At 33.4% G+C, this 20056-nt stretch overlaps 1 protein-coding gene across 1 annotated transcript; it reads left to right on the top strand.

Moving 5' to 3' along the window:
• The first annotated feature begins 131 nt into the window (after nucleotides 1-131).
• On the top strand, nucleotides 132-13960 carry LOC100366977 (inward rectifier potassium channel 18-like). Its single transcript, XM_002737829.4, has 2 exons — nucleotides 132-2092; nucleotides 10720-13960. The coding sequence occupies exon 1, from the start codon at nucleotides 864-866 to the stop codon at nucleotides 2067-2069; it is 1206 nt and encodes a 401-aa protein (XP_002737875.3). The 5' UTR covers nucleotides 132-863; the 3' UTR covers nucleotides 2070-2092; nucleotides 10720-13960.
• The last annotated feature ends 6096 nt before the right edge of the window (nucleotides 13961-20056 follow it).

The raw sequence follows: 20056 nt of genomic DNA, 5'->3' as shown, positions 1-20056 counted from the left end.
ACCAATCGCGCGATGATAAACAAAATGTGGTATGAGAGGATTGCTGGCAATCATAACACCCTCAAAAATGAAATGGTAAAGTCCACCACATGACGTAAGGAGGTAAAACGGACTTCCTAAATTTCTGGAAGTGGTGCGTGTGGGAGAAAGTTCGGTAGAGGATTTTGCAGATTTGAGAATATCCGGCGAAAAATATACCATAGAGTTTATTCCAACAAAACCATTGATATTCATTATGGTGTTTTGGTTTGAACAATTTCACCAAGTGAGTATTTGGTCGTCACATGTTTTGCGCTCGGGAAACAGTGATTTCGCGTCGATCGTTCTATTGTTTTGAACAATAGAGTTGTTCTTCGAAGTGTGGTATGAACCGGGAATATATAGTGTTCGATGTCGTTTATCGCCAACCGCTTTATCATAATCGATGAAACTTTCAATGAACTAAAGTTCTAGTTAACTGGTTATCTGCAATGTATTGCGGCTACAGAGGACTGTATCTATGACCTTGAGTTGTGAGCGATTTTCGTGATACAGTCGAAAGTGCTCTCCGTGCTGTCACGGTGTTTGTTTTTTGAACTGTAACAACAAACCACAACCTAAAACTTGACACGTAAAGCGTCTGTGATATTGAACTTGTGATAATTAAAAGATCGTGGATCTACAGAACCGACGCCAACTGGTCATACTATTGCTTTCATTGGGATTGTGTTTGTAAACAGGCCCGGAAACGTGAAGCCGGGTTGCTACATGATCGGATGTGTCCCTTGCGTTCATGCTTGATTACTGGTTGGTGAATCATTTGTATTGTGATTCGAATCTTAAATATATTATTCTATACCGAAGTTGATTTAGAGAGACTCACGATGAGCATGACGATGGCGAACATTGATTCGTATGCACCGATGCCCTCCAACGGTACAAAACAGGAGGTAGTGAGTGTAGAAGGCTATGCAGGAGGAAAAACGCTCGCCTATCGCACGTCATCACGTGGAAAAAGCACTCAGAAATATCGTATGGTTGATCAGGATGGTCATTGCAACATATCCCACAATTCTCCCCGCAAGCAGAACTATCGATTTTTGGCGGACATATTCACTACACTTGTGGACATTAAATGGCGATATAACTTGACAGTGTTTACACTTGCATATGTCCTCAGTTGGCTCATCTTTGGTGCAGTTTGGTGGGTACTTGCCTTGCAACATGGAGACTTAGTTCCTGAAAACATTGAGAATCCTGAATGGAAGCCATGTGTTGTAAACGTTCATTCTTTTCCTACAGCTTTTTTGTTCTCCCTTGAAACCCAGACAACAATCGGTTATGGTTCTCGATCAGTTACTGAGGAATGTTGGGTTGGAATGTTGTTGGTTGTCTGTCAGTCAGTTGTCAGCTGTATTGTTGATGCAGTGATGGTTGGGATAGTTTTTGCCAAAATTGCTCGCCCGAAGAAGAGAGCTGAGACTTTGATTTTCAGTAAGAAGGCTGTTATTACTCTGCGAGATGGAAAACTCTGTTTGCTGCTCAGAATTGGAGATATTCGCAAAAGTCACATTTTGGAAGCTCATGTTCGCGGCGTTGTTATTCAAAAGCGTGTCACAAAAGAAGGCGAAGTCATCCCATTGTATCCGTATGATTTAGACGTTGGGTTTGATCGTGGTTGGGACAGAATATTTCTTGTGTGGCCGATAGTCGTGGAACACGTAATTGAGAAAGAAAGTCCCTTTTACGATATGTCAGCTTCTGACCTTGAACATGGTGATTTTGAACTAGTTATAGTCTTAGAAGGCATTGTAGAAGCAACGGGAATGACAGTACAAAAACGTACTTCATACCTACCGCATGAGATCTTATGGGGATATCAGTTTGATCACCAGTTGGTTGCGCTGCATGATGACGATTACCATGTGAATTACTCTCATTTCAACACTGTTCATCAAGTGTCAACACCACGGTGTTCTGCTAAGCAACTTTACAATATGCGTGATGTTGGTGTTGGAGAAGGTGATAGTACCACAGGTCCTAATGGTAATATTCCCTTAACTACTTACAACGTGGAGTCAGAACTTTGACCATGAAAGCAATCAGATAGCAGGTAATGTTCTATCCCTTGCACCATGTGGGATGTCTGTCAGCCACAGCCTTTAATATCATGTATACTTCTGCCTAGTTCTTCTATGTTTCACAGCTCCACTTCTCCTACTGACTGATCAACCAGATTAGCTTTTAGGTCAGGTCATTGACAACACACAAACTGCAGAAAACCCTTGAAAATTCATCAATTTTCACAGTATAAGTATAACTTGCTATCATATCTTTCCTCGTATCTTTGGCGCTGCGTTAACATTCTCTAAGGCATATGATAACCAGTTATCCTAATTTGTTTGCTTAAATCTAAGTACTGTTTCACTGACATTTTATTTCGCTATTTTGATGGTTTTGATTGTTAATTTACATGTTCATTTAATTTAGCAAATTTTACTTATCAGCGAAAATAGCAAAATTAAAACCTAGTGAATTAATGCATTTACAGTAGCTTAAATATTTTTCAAATGGTTAAATTTTGGTGTAAATATTTCAAATATGCATTAAGTTTGCAGAGAAAAAATTACTTTTATATAAATCATACTTTGATCAGCTAAAAAAAAATGTTTAGCTGACTGACACAAGGGAGTATGGATGTTCAGCATTGTGAATTTATTTATTGATTCAGGCGATAGTTTTCAAATCTGGCTAAATGGCTTGCACCAGTGAAACTGAGACAGTGTGTGTGTGTACGTACGTTTCACCATAGACAGAATAGATTATACATGTAGTTGGATATTAATTAATAACTAATTCCACTTACATTGTACATGTATGCAGAATAATTTTGTCTCCATTATACTGGGATGTTAGTAACAGTCTGTTACATTTGACCCAGAAGTATGCTAAGAGTTAAACAGAGAGGGTTTCTCTATGGTTTTGAGAGAAAATTGCTAAAAATTTGTGATTAATTAACCCTAATTTGTCAGCCCCATGTGCATTTACATTGAATTGACCACATAAGGGTTAAATCATTTTTTTTTTTTTTTGCATTGGTGGTCAACTGTGGTTAAACAATATGAGGTTGTTACGAGGATACCTCAAAGAATGCACGAAGACAGTACAGCGGCAGTATCGACCGACGTGCAGCAGAGGTCAATGCGACGGCGTACTGTCTGAGTGCATACTTTGAGATATCCTCGTAATAACCTTATTAGTATACATCTTTTCCCTCCAAAATGTTTAGAACAGAATCAGTGAACTTCTTTGTGCGGAGTCCGGTCAAACTCTGGTGACAGTATTTGCTTTTATTATTAGAGGACGCTTGCACGTGTAATCATTCCATATTTGAAATTCACATTTCCTAATATAGTGGAATGAAAATACCTCATGAAAAAAACGCTGTAATTTATGGCATTAGGTAATATTCATTATTACATAGTGAAAATTTTAATAGATATTCAATTACTCAACATCATTAGCTAACATTGTTTTCTTAAAAATTAAAATACATGTTATAATGGGTGAACTTACTATGCCAGGCATTGTATATCCATCCCTGCAACAGGTGTTGTATCAAAAAGCCAATTCACTATTTTGTACATGTACTACATGTACTTTAATCAAATTACAAGTATTCTGTGGAGTAGCCAAAAATCCTACTTTGGAAATCTAATCAGTCAATTGTCAAATTAGCTTATATCGAATCGCTCTCCCTTCACTGATACTAAATCCCCAGTCCTTACATGGCCTTCCTATATATATCCAGATTAATATTAATCTTAGTTCCGTTTTAGATAATCCTATGACTCTATTACCAAGGTAATGCATATTTAGTTCATAAAGCACTTATAATAGCCTCTAAATAAAGAAAAAATGTTTCAATTCAAAAATTACTGACAACTATTAAATTCACTACGTTCAATTACCCACCATAGACTCCGGCCAGTCAAACCCTCGCCTAATTTTTTGCTATTTTAATTATTTGTGTAATAAAGATATTTCAAAATATCTAGAGCTAAATAGTTGTCTTTAAAAGTTTAATTTTTCAGACCTTGTTGAAATCACAAATTAATTGTTAACACTGATTTCAAATTATTAACCGATTAAATATGAATTTTTTATAGACAATATACATCCCATATTTTAGAAGATTTAATTAAATATCAAGTACTTCCTGTGAATAGCATACCTGGCACTATGATTGAATGGTTAATATTAAGTTAGTCATTAAGTTTCAAAGATATGTGTATAAAACAATCATTTATTAACTATATTGAATACTTATGTTTGAAGCATTAGCCTAATTCCTGCTTGTGAATAAATTGAGAATAAATTCAATAATTTAAAAAAGAAAAAAAGTAAAGTATTACAAATTTACTAATTTGCTTTCACCCAACAGTGTGTTTTCCCCCCGCATCAAAGTATGGTAAGCTTGGCGTTTTTAGCATCCAGGCCACCATATTTGCTTACCATAATAGGAATCAGGATGCATTGTTTACATTCATAATTAAAACTAACAATTATGTCTTGTCCACTATAATAATTGAACTAATAGTAATACAGAGAAATAGTTCCTTGGGCTGCCCCTAACCAGCCACCTGGTGTAATTGTATATGCCCCTCCAGATACATGTACAGGTTCTGAAGAGGGGTTTGTATAATATAAATGAGTGAGGGGCAGGTTTAGGATTAGTTATGAATGAGTGAGCCCTAAGGAAATCTTACTGCTAACTATTGTAGAGAGAGAAATATTACTGTTTAATATTAGTGGATTTGAAGCTGCAGAGACTTATACTAGGTTTTAAAAATCACTGGTTTGCGATGGAGGCAATACACTATTGTTGAATTAGAATATTTACCAGTTTTTAATAATTTAGTTGTCGGTAAAATGGGTGAAAAGTGTGGATTATCAGGATAAATGAATGGCCTGAACAAAAGGTCACATAAGGGTGGTATAACAACACTCAAATAATCCGCTTTCTTTCAATTTGTTTGCATGCATTTGAAATCTGGTGAAATCAAGGTCAAATTATGGTCACTTTAGTAGTTATTTTTAGGTATGCACGATTTTGGTGGCATGCGTTGATTGTGGCCCTATCAGGTTCACCAGCAACCCCAAAATAGTCTATTGTGAAATGCCTGTGTAAGCACAGCACCAATTGCTTGCTTGAATTGTCAAAAAAACTATCCATTGTTATGCTTTGAACCACTATTGATCATGTGACCAAATTCTCTGACCATATCCCCTTTCCCCTGTTACTTGCCAACTACTAGTTGCCCTTATTGATTTCTGGGTCATTTTATGTAATACTGTAGAATACTTTATTTATTTTTATGTAATACTGTAGAATACTTTATTTATTTTTATGTAATACTGTAGAATACTTTATTTATTTTTATGTAATACTGTAGAATACTTTATTTATTTTTGCCATTTTCGCTGAAGGGATGATTCCGTGAAAATAAAATCCAGCGAATATACTTTTTTTCCTATATTTCACATTAAACTCATCAAAAATCAGTGAAAATAAATTCCATACAAAACGCCTTTTCAGCGAAAATTAATTCCAGCAAAAATAAAGTATTCCACAGTAAATATAATGGTACTTGTGAAACTGGTAGTTTGAAGATCAAAACCTGAATGAGACACGGACTATCAAATTACTAGCAGTCAGCTTTTATTTCAATTACAAGTGTCTTATTATACTACATGTATATCCCAAAATTGATGTAGGTTAGAGTGGATTGTATTATTATATTCACATACATGTTAGTTGCAGAATTCCTGACGCTCGTACATTACTCCAAATGCTTATTAGTAGCAAATGCCCTTACCTAGTAAATGACAGGGGTGTACCTATGGTTGAATTATCTAGTATGTATACTAAGGACTCCCACAGACTCATTGATAGTGCCATATTTTAATATTAATAAGTTTATTATAGAACAATAGCCTTCTTGAGCAGAAGAATAACTTCTGTTTTCTTGAAAAAGTTTGGGGACAGTAAAATCACTGCTCAAAGATGCATCGACAGAAAGAGCACTTGATGTCATATCAGCGTGTCATCCAATCCAATATGGCCCAATACCACTAATAGGTTTCTGTATGAATAAGACTTCAAAGGTTTTTAGCTCTAAATATTGACAGCGACATCTTCATTCTTTCCAATAACCATAACACAAGCCTGCACACATCTAACAATGGAGTTAGCAGGTGTGTACATTGGTATCATGAATAACAATTATAAAGGGCTTGAAATTTCTGAAACTTGTTGGGCTACCAATTTGTAGATTAATCCATCATGTTTAGTAGGTACTTAAAGCCATGTCAGAGACCAGAAAGTGTGAACACAAATAAATAAATGTCACATTGCATAACTTGTGTAGGAAACCCATAACTTAGAATACATACTGCTTAATGTAAAAACAAGGTGTCATTTTTTGTGGTTGTAAATTTCCTGTAGTCTACCAGAAAAAATGGTAACCCTATCACTGTGTTGTGGGCTACTCTTAATTTTGAGCCCTGATTATGTTGTGTATAGTGTTCTGTTCTATAGTTAATATTCTGTGCCATATATATATATATACTAAAAAAGAAAATAGCAGTTGAAGCCTAAATCATATTTAAATTTCAAGCAAATATTGAATATAATTTTGCATTAAAATTGTGTACTTAATAGTTTCCCCAAATCCAGTCACCTGCAGTGTGTGAACTTAATAAAAAAAAAGATTTCTATTGAGTTATTTTTCCTGTCTACGCCCCTTCCTGTTAGTTTAAGAACAAAGTTTTTTTTTCAAATTAATTCTTTTCATGCTTTCAAGTAGTAAGAAGAAGAAATCTTTTTACTGCATGGTGATACACTACAATTCATTGCATAAATAGTTGTATTTGGGGGCTTCCTAGAAGATGCTCACCATATACAACAGGCAGAGTACTAGTATTACATGCTGACTAATCACTTGAAATAACAAGACCCTCCCCCCCTCCCCCCAAATGCATTTAAAGGTATTGATAGTAACATGTCAAAACAGAAATACAATATGTGGCTTTTGGGCTTCAGAATCACTGACCCAATACCAAAACAGATCCAATTTCAATAAGGTAATATCTTACAAAAATTCAACATAATTTACTTTATTATTTCCCATATTTTAAGTCATATAGTTTTTGATCACAACTTCCTGTACTTTTTATGTGTCTGATTTGTTCTTGCATTTGTTTTTCACATACCTGTCCAAACAATACTGCCCATTCAAACTGGATAAGACTATTGTGTTGATTCTTATTGTTAAAATCTGTTTAGGACACACCACTCACGGAAATAAAGCAATGGTAAACTAGGGTTAGGTAATAAACATCTATTATTGTGACGACGATTTGAGTTGAAATAAAAATCCAATAAAAAAAACCTTGCTTTAAAATAAATGCAATGGTGTGGAAATAATACATGTATTCAAATTCAAAAGAGTTCATGAACCCATTTTGATGAACATGTTTCATCAAGTTTTACTCACTTAAAGATGGGGCTGCAACTTAACAGTAATGTTTTCTGAAAGTCTGTCCTAAACAAAATATCAAAAAACCTAAAATATCAAACATTTTTGGTTATTTAGTCAAAAATTGGTATTTTATTGGTACATGCACTATGTAAGACCCAGTTTTGAAACATGTTTGAAAAAAAAAAAACATGTAATCATGATCACATTAAAGACATTGAAAATTCACAATTTTTTTTACAAAACAAGAAAGTGAAAGTCTTGACTGTACGATACCAGTGGAGCTGTGGTACACAGTCACGTCTTAGTCACCTAGGCTAGCACTATGAAAGGTCCATTTGATTATGTTATTAATAATTAATTCTATATGGTTATTGATGTATGATGTCAGTTATTCATTTCATAACTAATTATTGCCATTATCTTTATTATCCACTTCTCAGTCTCAAATATATTATTCGTATTCCTGTCTGTCTGACTGACTGCAAACTGACTATTAAACTGCTTTCGTGAGCAGTCAAAATTACAACTTAGTCACTGTTTTTTTTTATACAATGATAGCAGTGAGTTTCGTACTACATGTATGTCGTTCCAATGAATGCAATATAGTTGCACAATAATCCAGGACTTGACATCAAAAATTAAAATGTTTAAAAATGTTATATATTACTGGCCATATCGGGTGAGCCCAGTTAGTGCGAGGTAAAATGTTTGTATTTGGGTGGTATTACTTCATATTACATGCCTCTCATATGAATTTTACTTGCAAAATAATCACAAATATCTACAGTTTTCAAAACCTATCCGGAACTTGAACAAGTGCCACCATCTTGAATAGGTGTTCTCTGTGGAAACAATCAATACTAGCACATGCTTTACTGGACTGCAAAATACCCCAGATGTTCTATTTTAAACCATGCATCAAATTTGCACGAAATTTTACAATTCTGTAAATTATTTTTATTTGTCTTAATAAAAATGAGTTCATATTTTCACACAAATAATTACCATAACTTTCATAGTTGCTATAAAAATTAGCACAACTTTATGCACTTCAAAATAGTCAAGTGACAATCTCGAGACATTTTTTGGTCTTGAAATCTGTAATCCCGAAAATGCCAAAGCTCAAGCCCAGCAAACAAGTAAAGCTTTCATATAAAATAAATTGTTAAATCTCAGCTGACAGATGTTTTCATGTTTTGATAAATTTCCACTGTTAGAAAATGTCTGATTTTTCCAATTTTGAGAAAATTCATCTTATATGCAGTATTTAAACCACAGAGTTGTCTATATTTAGCAAGACTTCCACACAGCTGTTTACCATTCTATTGGTGACAGGCTTACAATAAGCATAAAATACTTGTTGAGCTTTTGATTCCATTGATAGTGTCACAGCATAGGAATACTGACTTTGTGGGTTGCATTGAAAATCTTTGTCTTTGTATCAACTCACATAAAGTCTTGTCAGTTTTCAATATGTGTATTATGACTTGCTGATTGTGTTCAATCATTATTGACAGTTACTCTGTCAAGACAACAAAATATGTTTCCATAGAAACCACGTGTTAGTATGCGGCTTATACTGGATTTAATCTCCTATACAACTTGTGACATCAAAAAAAACAAAACAATACGTTATGGTCAATACTCGTATAGTCTCCCAAAAAACCTTTCAAATCTGGAAGTTTATGGATTAAATTTTGGTTTGATATCATATGCCAGGATTTAGAATTAATGCAGATTGTGTTTACGCAATCTTATTTGAAATAAAACTTTATAGAAAAACATTCCTCTGGTACCTTGTTGATAGTTTGTACAGACAGTCGATAAATATTTAGTATGCTGGAAACATCACTGCCTTCAATATCTCAGATTGTATAAACTTTATTACTGATTGTCACCAATGCCTCCTAAATTGTGTTAATTGTACTAATGCAGCCAAGCGTCAATAAGCAATCAATATATACACAGTAATTTTCACACAGTAACTATTCTATTGCAATGTTATTAAAATTATTGCTAGTACTCTCTCATTGTTATATGCTGAGAATATGCTGCGGCCAAATCTAAACTCGCATTCATGTTCCCTAATAGGTGATTTTCTGTTCAACTGCGAGATCTCGCGAGATGCAGGAAAGACGTGCGTTGAACGTCTGCCGCAAAAATCGAACAATTTGATTTTGAACTTGAATTTCTTTTATTCGTAGCTCACATCAACCGGCCAATGTTTGACAGAGGAATATTGCTTTTGAATACCCTCACCTAATCAAAATTGTCTATCATCAAATGTGGACAGCAAATTATTAAGCATGGAAATGTCCCCGAAATATTTTCGCGAATCCCACGCGACGTTTGAAGCCACTACGCTATGACCTTTGTTTGTCCAGTATTTACATACATATCGTGTGATTCTCGCAGTAAATGGTCTATAGGCTGGCTAGCACATTGGATTGTGGGAAAATCACTATTTATCAACACAAATCTCGCACATACATCGCACAGTGACCACCATGTCTTACAACCCAGTCCCAAGATATGATACCAATGGTCTGTGTTTTATGCCCTCTGGATTTGTGTTATTTTCTTTCATTGAATTCTAAATCTTAAGTCTATTTGTTCCATATAACTATTTTATAATTATTTGTTTTATTTTCGCTTATTCCACTGACAATTACAACCCTGTGACTATTTACATTTAACAATAGAAGTTATTATTTCCGTTACAAAGCAGTAAATTTAAAACCGAGAGAATATAATTGCAACAATCAAACCTGTTACAGTTAATTAAACCCAGTGAATATTTTCCGATTCACAGAAATTTGGAAAATGACTTAAACACAAGAATAAAAAATGATGGTATACTGATACATGTACGCAACCTCTAAAATTTTGTGAAAGACAATGGTAAAGTTTTAAAATACATGTATTGTAATAGTGAACATTTCACTTCAATTCATGGGTGCCCTCAAATCATCAAGCTGAGATTATGACGTACATGTGTATGTAACATTTTGCATATCTAACAGTTGCTATGATAAGCTTTCTTACATGTATACACTTTTAGTTCAAAGTTGCAATCGTCTTAGAACAATTTGGTTTTCTAAATAGTTCATTTTGCTACGTGTTGTGCTCCAAAACAGCCAGAGAGTACTAATAATATAATTTAATTAATTTCACTATTTGTTGTTCTAATTACTAGGTGCTATACATCGATATGACAGACACAAAGAGGTGTGGTGTTAAATGAAGATGAGGTGTTTGTAGATATGTGAAGAAATTGACAACCATATTGGTTGCATCATCTTCGCCAAGGTGCCTGAAGTATATAGACCTTACTTTCTACAGAGAGTGATCACTCCACTAGTCTAAATCAAGGTCCAGAAGAGCAAATTATTACCCCTAATTCATATCATTTTGAAGAGATTTTAATAGCGTAGCTTGTCACAAGGCATTAACTTGTTCAAAAGCACCATTTTAAGCTTCCAGACCATTATCAAAAGGCAAAAAAGTAGTATAGTATTTTTCTGTTTTGTTTTTGTTTTTTTAGAAGCAGTCATGCATGAAGTGAATTACAGCCTGCCTGGCAGTAAAACTGTGTGAAATGTCAATAAATGAGATCGGATTTCTATTCACTAACTTTCAGCCTTAGGGGAGGAACAAACTTTTCTTAGTTGCAGCAATTTACTGGTAGTTATCAAGACTGAGCTTAGGTAGAGATAAATTACCATTTCGCCCCTATCATAATGGCTGTTGTGTGCATAAGATGTTGACAACCAGCTATTTTTCATGGCGAGACAATAAAAGCAATATGTCCACGTTTGTTTTGCTACATTCAAAAAATGTTTTGCTACAAGGACAAAATAACTGTAAATTTTCACCTTTATATGATTATTTTAAAAATCTGAAATTATATTGGGCATGCCTCACATATTATACTTAATGTGTTATATAGGCTTACAACGCAATAGTCCAATGGGTATTCTATGCAAAACATTACTGATTGTTGTGATTATCAGGAAAAATGAAGAAATCAGTTGGTATGGCAACAAATCATGAAATATTAAATATTAATAAATATTAATCTCCAAATCAAATCAAATGTAAGGTTATTTTATTTTAAAAGATTTTTCTAAATTTGATTTTAGGATTCTGATGGATATTTAAATTTATCATGAACCGTACATAAATCTAAAGCTCTTTTGATGTTTTCTAAAGATCACATGTGTGCCCATAATGCATTATTGAAACAGTACATTTATTCCGGCCCAAAATGCAACACATTTGGACTACAATCAATTTACTCAGATCCTGGAGATGTGTTGCAATGACCAGCTCTTGTACTATATTGAATAACTACATGTACGCTAATTAAATCCTTTCTCAGTCTTTAGACTTATATTAATACCATCTTGTAGCAATTCATGAACTCGCATACTTGGTTCAGTGCCACACATTGCACCTGTGATGATTAATTCTGAATTTCTGATAAAAATAGGTTAATTGGCATGTAGGATTATAAATGTACTACCCTAGTATTATTAGGTTTACATGGCAGCATTTTTGTCAGAGACGAACCATTCCTCCTCTCACCAATTAACAGAAGATTCTCTCTTGTTTACGGTTGTAAACGTGGCCAGACATCTGCTGGTTCGTTTAGATTCTCTTTTTAGAGTTCAAATCCAGGGATTTATTGGAGTCGAACTTGACTTGAGCTGTGCATGTTTACACATTTTTTCGGCTCAAGCTCATGGTTTCTAATAAAATGCTGTTGTGTAAACGAAACAATAATCTATGCTGACTACTGCTTGGACAACATTTTTTAGATCTCTAGGCATATGTCTAGTTTTACTTGTTATGTTATTGATAAATAATATGCCAACTATGTAATTGACCATTTATACTGATTTTTATGCAGTCTATATATAGTGCCCACCTGTTGGTGAAGAAATGTCCCAAGTGTTATGTGATACACCACCCCCCCCCCCCCCCCAATCTGGTCTCATCTACACTCTTGGGAAAGATGAGGCACTCCATTAGTGTGATATTGAATTTATGTCTAAATATACAGCTGACAAAACTTGCCATGATTAATCACCTGCCAGTTAATGTTTTCATTGTTTACTGCAAAAACTTGTATCTCATTCAAATTATCAATGATTTATTCACAAAATAGAATCCTAATGTTCTTTGAACAGTGCTTATGTCTTCCAGTTATAGTGTACTTGCAGTTTACTTTAAAATATACATGTATGCCAACAAAAATAATTTCTTCACCAGTTAATGATGTATTTTTTGTTTTTGTTGTGTGAACTTTTTAATCAAAATTAAAGAGGTAATTCATATCTTTTCGTTTTGTTATGCAAATGTTTTGTAAATTTTTGAAATGATTATTTTTTTACCAATTTTATAAGCAAATTGAACATTTTTTATACTGGAGATTATTTTTGTAAATGACTTTGATTTATTTTGCTGTGTTGATTGTAGGTAATCCAGTAGAGTGAACAATACTTGCATACTATGATATCCGTGTCCATACTATTATTGAAAATATCATTGTATTCCTTTCACAGGTGAAGTCTTTCATTTTTTTTTTCCAATAAATACCAAGTTTTGAGTTGTTGCTGGGCTATCCAGTGTGTTGATTTGACAACACATACCTCTAGCCAGGCCAAGTATTAAAGGAACACTCAGAACAGCACCTGTTCTATTGTTGTGAAGGAAATCGTCACTGTAATTAGTAGTTTGAAGTCAGATAACTTGTGTACTAGTTTCCAGAACACAGAGCATAATTGTATTTGAGCCACTCTTGTATTGTAGTATTAAGATGCATTGCTGTACTTGCACATACATATTTCAGGGTTGGACCAATATCAAATCTTGGGTGGCTACAATCATAGTACTAAATTTGCACAGTTACTTGGCTAACCCTATTGCATATGATGGTTCACCCCTTAAAGATGATTTTAGTCTTCGGAAATATTGTAGTACCTTAGTTTTTTTTTTTGTATTTATCAATCCCTGTTATGTCTGAATTGTCTTTTTTTTTTTTGTCAGTTCTGGATTATTACTATAAAAAGCAAGCCATTTAGCAGTTTAACTTAATTTTTTAGAGCTAACTTTGTTCAGTTTCCTGAATTTGAAGCTTGGATAAACAATGAAACTGCCTTCATGCATTAATGCAATTTGTAACACTGCTTAAATGTATATTTTCATGGTTCTATGTGTAGCTTCGTGCTTTGGATATACTATAACCAAATAACAGCTCGTGTGATTATTTGCTACTGCCATATTATAGATTTTATATATTTGGATGTATATTTCAAAGGTAAATACTATAAAAATGTTTTCTTTATTCTTGATTTATTCATAGTAGTTTTTAGTTGTGTATTTTTTTGTTTGATGGTTCACTAAATAAAGTATTTTATGCTTGGTTTGTGGTATTTTTGTCTAGAAGTTGCATCATTTCATTTACAATACCAAAAGCTGTCTGCAGTAATTTCAGCAATTTTTGTTTATATTTGGAAAAAGAAATTTAATACTATCGCATTTATATTGGTCTAATCAAATAATTGAGCAACGAGTTGGTGATTTTTTTTCACCAAATTAAAGCATATACTTTCAAAAATTAAATATTACTTGCCCTCGTAAGTTTTTTTTTATCAACAAACAGTTGGCATGGCACTGTTGCTATGCAGCACACCTTAAGGTGGTTGGCTAGCATTGTAACTTATTGATTTCCTTAACTTGAATTATGTTTTTGCCCCATAAATACAGAAAAAAAATGTTTGGTAATCGACCTACTTTTCGCACAAACAAATTTTCAAAACGCCCTTAAAAATGGTGATTTTTAGGCCATTTATTATATTGTTTCTATGGAAAAAAGTTGCGTTGTCTCAAAACTTCGTTCAGGTACACATAATGAAGAAATATAAAATCGTTTTTTGTAGTTGTCCATACTATTTATTTTTTCAAAAAACTAACATTTTTGCATATTTTCTGAAAAGTTGTTGTGTCTATATTGACAACTACTAGTATATAACACTTTTGAAACATAATGCAATATTTTTTTTTTACTTAATAGGTTGAACGTCCATGAACAACCTTAACTTCTGCACGTGTCTCACAATAACACTGCCCTGTCAGGGGAGCATAGAAACAATAAACAACCAAATTATGTTTATGTTTATTATCTACTCTAAAGCTGAAGTGCACTGTTCGAAAAAACAAAACCCACTCAACCAAAATGTCAGTTCAGATTTGAAAGGCCAAGTTTATTTGTATATACTGACTTGGGTATATAAGCCAGATATTCAAAACCTACGACTTAGCCACTGCAAAGTTGAGACTGCATGTGATATCAATAACAGAATTTCTCAGAGTATTGTCCCCCCCCCCTCCCTCTTTCACCTATTAGCTTGATGGCTCAATAATTTTACTTGATTACACTTTATACAATGATATCACTAACTGCGATTTACACACAGTTGGTTGCATCTCTATAAGCCTTATATAAATAGTCATTATTCCACAACGTCTACAAACATTTTCTTTTAATACAGTGATAGCAATACAAAAGTTGCATGTGAGTACATCATATACATGTACCCAATTTGTTGAATGATAAGATTTGAGGTTTATTGTAAAATTCATATTAAAAGCAGCATCCCTAATAAAAGCCACACCCATTCTTTTTGAGCAATAGAGGACCAAAAAAGTCACCATTTCTCATAGGTGAAAATCCTCAAATGGAAGCCATAACTTCTAATACAGAATCTGCAGTATATCATGTCACAGTCCCTCAGGGTGTTGAGGGGCTGGGATCATGTTCATGCTAAACACTTACAAAAACCATACTGATACATTTTGTGAAAGCTAATGGTGAAATGACTTTGATGGTACCAAGATTGACGCAGACACCAAATGGAATATACATGGGCCAGTCAAATGCTAGGATCTACATGTGCTAAGCATGCATGCTTATGCAAACAACATTTAAACAGAAATTCATTTCCAGCAGTTTACATACCATTATCATAAATACATGTGACATGACATACACTGTAAAATACTTTATTTTCGCTTGGAATTCATTTTTGCTATTTTCGCTGAAGGAATGATTCATTGAAAATAAAATCCAGTGAATATACCTTTTTTCCTATATTTTAAATTCAACTTGTCAAAGATTAGTGAAAATCAATTCCATCTAGAACATTCAAAAAGTCTTTTCAGTGAAAATTAATTCCAGCTAAAAATAAAGTATTTTACAGTACTCTGTGTTTACCGGTAATTTACAAACAAAAAACTCATAACTCTTTGAATACTGTTAAACATTTTATTTTAGCTGGAATTAATTTTCACTGTTTTGTATAAAGTTTATTTTCACTGATTTGCATTGAGTTGGATGTAAACTATAAAAGAAACAGTATTTTTGCTGGATTTTATTTTCATTGTTCATTACTTCAGTGAAAATAAATTCCAAGTAATTTATGCATAAAGTAATTTACAGTAAAATATTTGCTCTGTTAGATGCACAGCTAAAATAGAAGTGCATGTACAAAGAGAAAATTACCAGTACAGTAACATTTTCAAATCAGCATAAGTTTAATTTACACAAGTACAGGTACATCATACTAGGTCATTATTTTTAAAATCTGTTTTGTACCTTGTATATCATCCCAATACATATACAGATTTAATTACAGGAGAGTAAGAAATTTGCTGTAAACATCTGTCTCACTCCATCAGGCATCTACTCTGTGTAATTTAGTAGTTGTGACAGAATGTCAAGAAGTGGCAGATCTTTTCATCTGAGGATCAAGGAGTATGAACATGTATGATTAAGTGCTAGGCAATTTATTTCTTGGGGGGGGGGCAGAATTTTCGTCCTGTGTCTATTTTCATTCACCTGTTATTAAATCAGTGGACAACAGTTATCCCACTTTACAGAGTTTAGTTAATTCGAAGTGGGATTTTATTATTTTTTGTATAATGCCACCAACCCCCTCCTGGCAGATTATTACCATTCCTTAATCAAAATGTCACATCAGATGAAACCAATCATAGTGCTACGTTAAATGTGTATGAACAGCCATCATTTGTCTTGACCCCTGTGAATAAGTTAGGAAACTAATTAACAGGTCGTGGTAGATGAAATTCATTATTTACATTAGAGAGATGTACCGTACATAGTGCTTAGTGTTGGGGAGGGGGGGGGGGTCAATTGATTTTCTCACTTGATGAGTACAAAAAACCAGGATAAGAAAGTTAGCCAAAATAATCACGCACTCAAAATTATTGAAGAACTCTAATTCATATCTAAAATTGAGAAAGGATACTTTTTCCAAACCATCTTGTTGTATTGAATAATTATCAAGGACTGTGATTACCTATACCATTTTGTATATAGAGGGACTGTGATATTATATTTATCAATCCTATCAGCTTTTACCAATTTGTAATATTGATGCTTAATGGCAAACATGCAAAGAATTGCGGAGTGACTTCAAAGAAGTTATGCAAAGTCAGCATTTTGCCAAAGAACTGTAATCCATCAGTGTAAAGTTACAAGAGAAAGCAATATGAACACAGAGGTCAATTCACATTAAAACGCTACATTAAACAAGTTTGTAAAAACGTGTAAGAGGACAGAAATTAATTTCTGACATCAACTGTTTGTTTTGAAACTACATGTGGTGAACACCACATGAAATACGTAAATAGAGCAGCTGGAAACAATGCAGTCACATGAAATGTCGGACATGCATCCTGTTCAGTTTTTCGTTCAAATTCTTTCTGATTTTTGAGAAACAAATTTTATCCAATAGGAATATTCATGGTGAATCATTAGAAACACTGAGAAAAATAAATATTCATTAAGGATAGATATTTTGAATATTTCAATTACTTTCATCACTCCAGTTTCGGTACCGAATGTTTAACATATTGTCAATTATTTTAGTGAAAGATGAATTTTTGCAGGTCAGCAACCTTCGTGAAATTTTGTCTTGAGGAATGCCATAAAATCATCAATTCACGAAAATAAAAAAAAGTTACTAATTTTTTATTTGCCATTATGGGTCAGAGGTCACACATAATTGTTTTAGATTTTAAAAAAAAAGTTCAAAGCATGAACCATGTCATCTCTATGAAACAAATTCTCAAATATTCAGAAATAAATATAAACATGTAGTGCAATGCATGACTCAAACTTATGCACACATATGTCACCATATAACCTAGCTACATGTAAAAGGCTAAAAAATGTTGTTTTTCTAAATCACACTCAACTTTGTACACTTGTTTCCTTGGTGATCATATATCATGTGATACATTAAAATAATTTGAACTGGAAAAGTATTTAATGGCCCATATAGCATATTCATACAGAATAGTGGTGACTACAACCAAACCATGTATAGTGACCACCCAGGGTAAATTCAGACAGGTGGCCTACATGTGGTCTTCATTACATACAAGTCAACTACATTATAGTTCATGACATTGACCTTCAAGTGATCTTTCAATATCCAATTTATTAAATGAGTGTGGTCATCTGTTTTTAGACAGTAAACTGCTTTAATTGACAAAGTATTAAATATTGATATTTAGGAAAATAAAATTTGACATTCACCTCATACATTTCAGGTTTACGCCACCACCTGTTTTGGTCATTAACATGCTAATTTTATTTCTATATACAGGCTTCTACAAATTCAAACTGTAATCAGTAGCATTTACATAAAATTTAGTAACCGGAAATATAATAGTATAAATGATTTTCAGAACAAGTACGTAACTGACACAATCAATATAACAAAATTTGAAGATTATTATTTTATCATGATAAACATAAACAGTTAAAGGTCAAATGAATTCTGTACATCTTCTTCTGTGCCATGTGGTTTTATTATATGTCTACTGAATGTAATGGGTTATGAAGATGTCACAATGATCTACCAGGATTGTGTATTGCACATACCAGCATGTAAGCCAGACAGCTTACAGTATACATACCATTGGTAATGCATAAGCCTTCTGTAGGTTTGGTAACACAGTTAAACTCCACATAGAGAACATGTAAATATGCAGGGCTACTGTAAAACGCATCTTTTTAGCTAGCATGATATTTTAGCTCATTTAATTAATCTGTAATTTAACTAATTTGACATGTCGTTAATTTAAATTAAAGTATATTCTCACAATGATTTAGCTAAATTAAGTTTCTGTTAAATGCGCTAAAATTGAATGTTAAGCATTTAACAGTATTTTACACATAGCAAGTTAAAAATTAAAAAAAGCATTTGTATATTTGTTTCAAGTCAAATAGTAAATAACTTCATCACAGTGTTAAAACTCTCCAGAAGGAAGCTGATTCAACTACACTGGCATTGGTAATATTAGAAAATTTTAATCAGATGACTACCGGTACTCACTCTATTAAAATGTATCCAGTCTGTCATTTCATTTCTGTCACTAGCTGGTGTTCACTAAAATTCCACTCACAAACTTAGGATTGCTTATTCTGGTTAAAAAGTTTGAAATACAGGCATGTTATTCCTTGCAAAAAGTTGTTTTTAAAAGAGATACACAATTACAATTTTAGTTGTGCTATCACTGAAACTTACTCTAATAAACAGTAAGCTACAACTTGTAAATATTTGTTTTTAAATATTAATTGTGATTACTTTGTGCAACATACAATCATCAGTGGAGTTTTTTTTTATACACTGAAAGTGTTTCCAAGTGCTTTAAAGGAGAGAAATATATTGGTAATAAAACAAATCAGATTAGAAACTCACTAAAATTACCTGGGTAAATGTAAAGTCAGGATTTCAAAGCAACATTTTCAGCCACTGAGCAAAGTTTCTATAGGGAACTACTGTCACCACGAAAACCAATTTTGCATTTCCACATGAAGTTAGAGTCTGATACTAGTAGTCCGATTTTGTTACAAGAAAACTTTAAAACAGAGTTACAGTAATTTGTCTATTAGTTTACCCACATAATTTACCTGGTAGTTAAAGTGCCTGTGCAATGCCCACCCTCACGTTTCCCATTTTAGATCTGTGTCCTACTGAAATGGGCAGTTATTGATTTTTTGCTGAAAATGTTTACTCGTATCCAAGTAAATTTGGGATATTTCTCGTGTTGTAGCCACGCCCACCTATCCTGAAACGGTCGACTGTTTCCGGATTTCCGACTCTCGCCGAAAGTGCGCCACCAAATGACAAAAATGTGAGAGGAAGTCATACCCCAGAGCCGTAATAACACTGGTCATTTAGTATATATACATAGATATACATTTTTCGGTCAGCGTTTTTTCTTTCTTTTTTTGCTATTTTATTTTTTTGAGAAAGAGTTGTTAGATGTTGTGTTGTGGGAAGTTGCAGTGAAACGTATAGTCACAGTGTATGTATTCACACGTTTCTAATCGATCCAGAGGTGCGACATCAGTGGATGAAAGCCACTTAGCCTCAGATTCTTTTTTTTTTTTTTTTTTTTTGGAAAAACTGTCCTCGTCCATGAAAAAAAAAAAT

The sequence above is a fragment of the Saccoglossus kowalevskii genome, chromosome 8 (assembly GCF_978046115.1).
Source record: "Saccoglossus kowalevskii chromosome 8, keSacKowa6.1, whole genome shotgun sequence".
Lineage (NCBI taxonomy): Eukaryota > Metazoa > Hemichordata > Enteropneusta > Harrimaniidae > Saccoglossus > Saccoglossus kowalevskii.
This window is presented reverse-complemented; position numbering and strand designations above follow the sequence as displayed.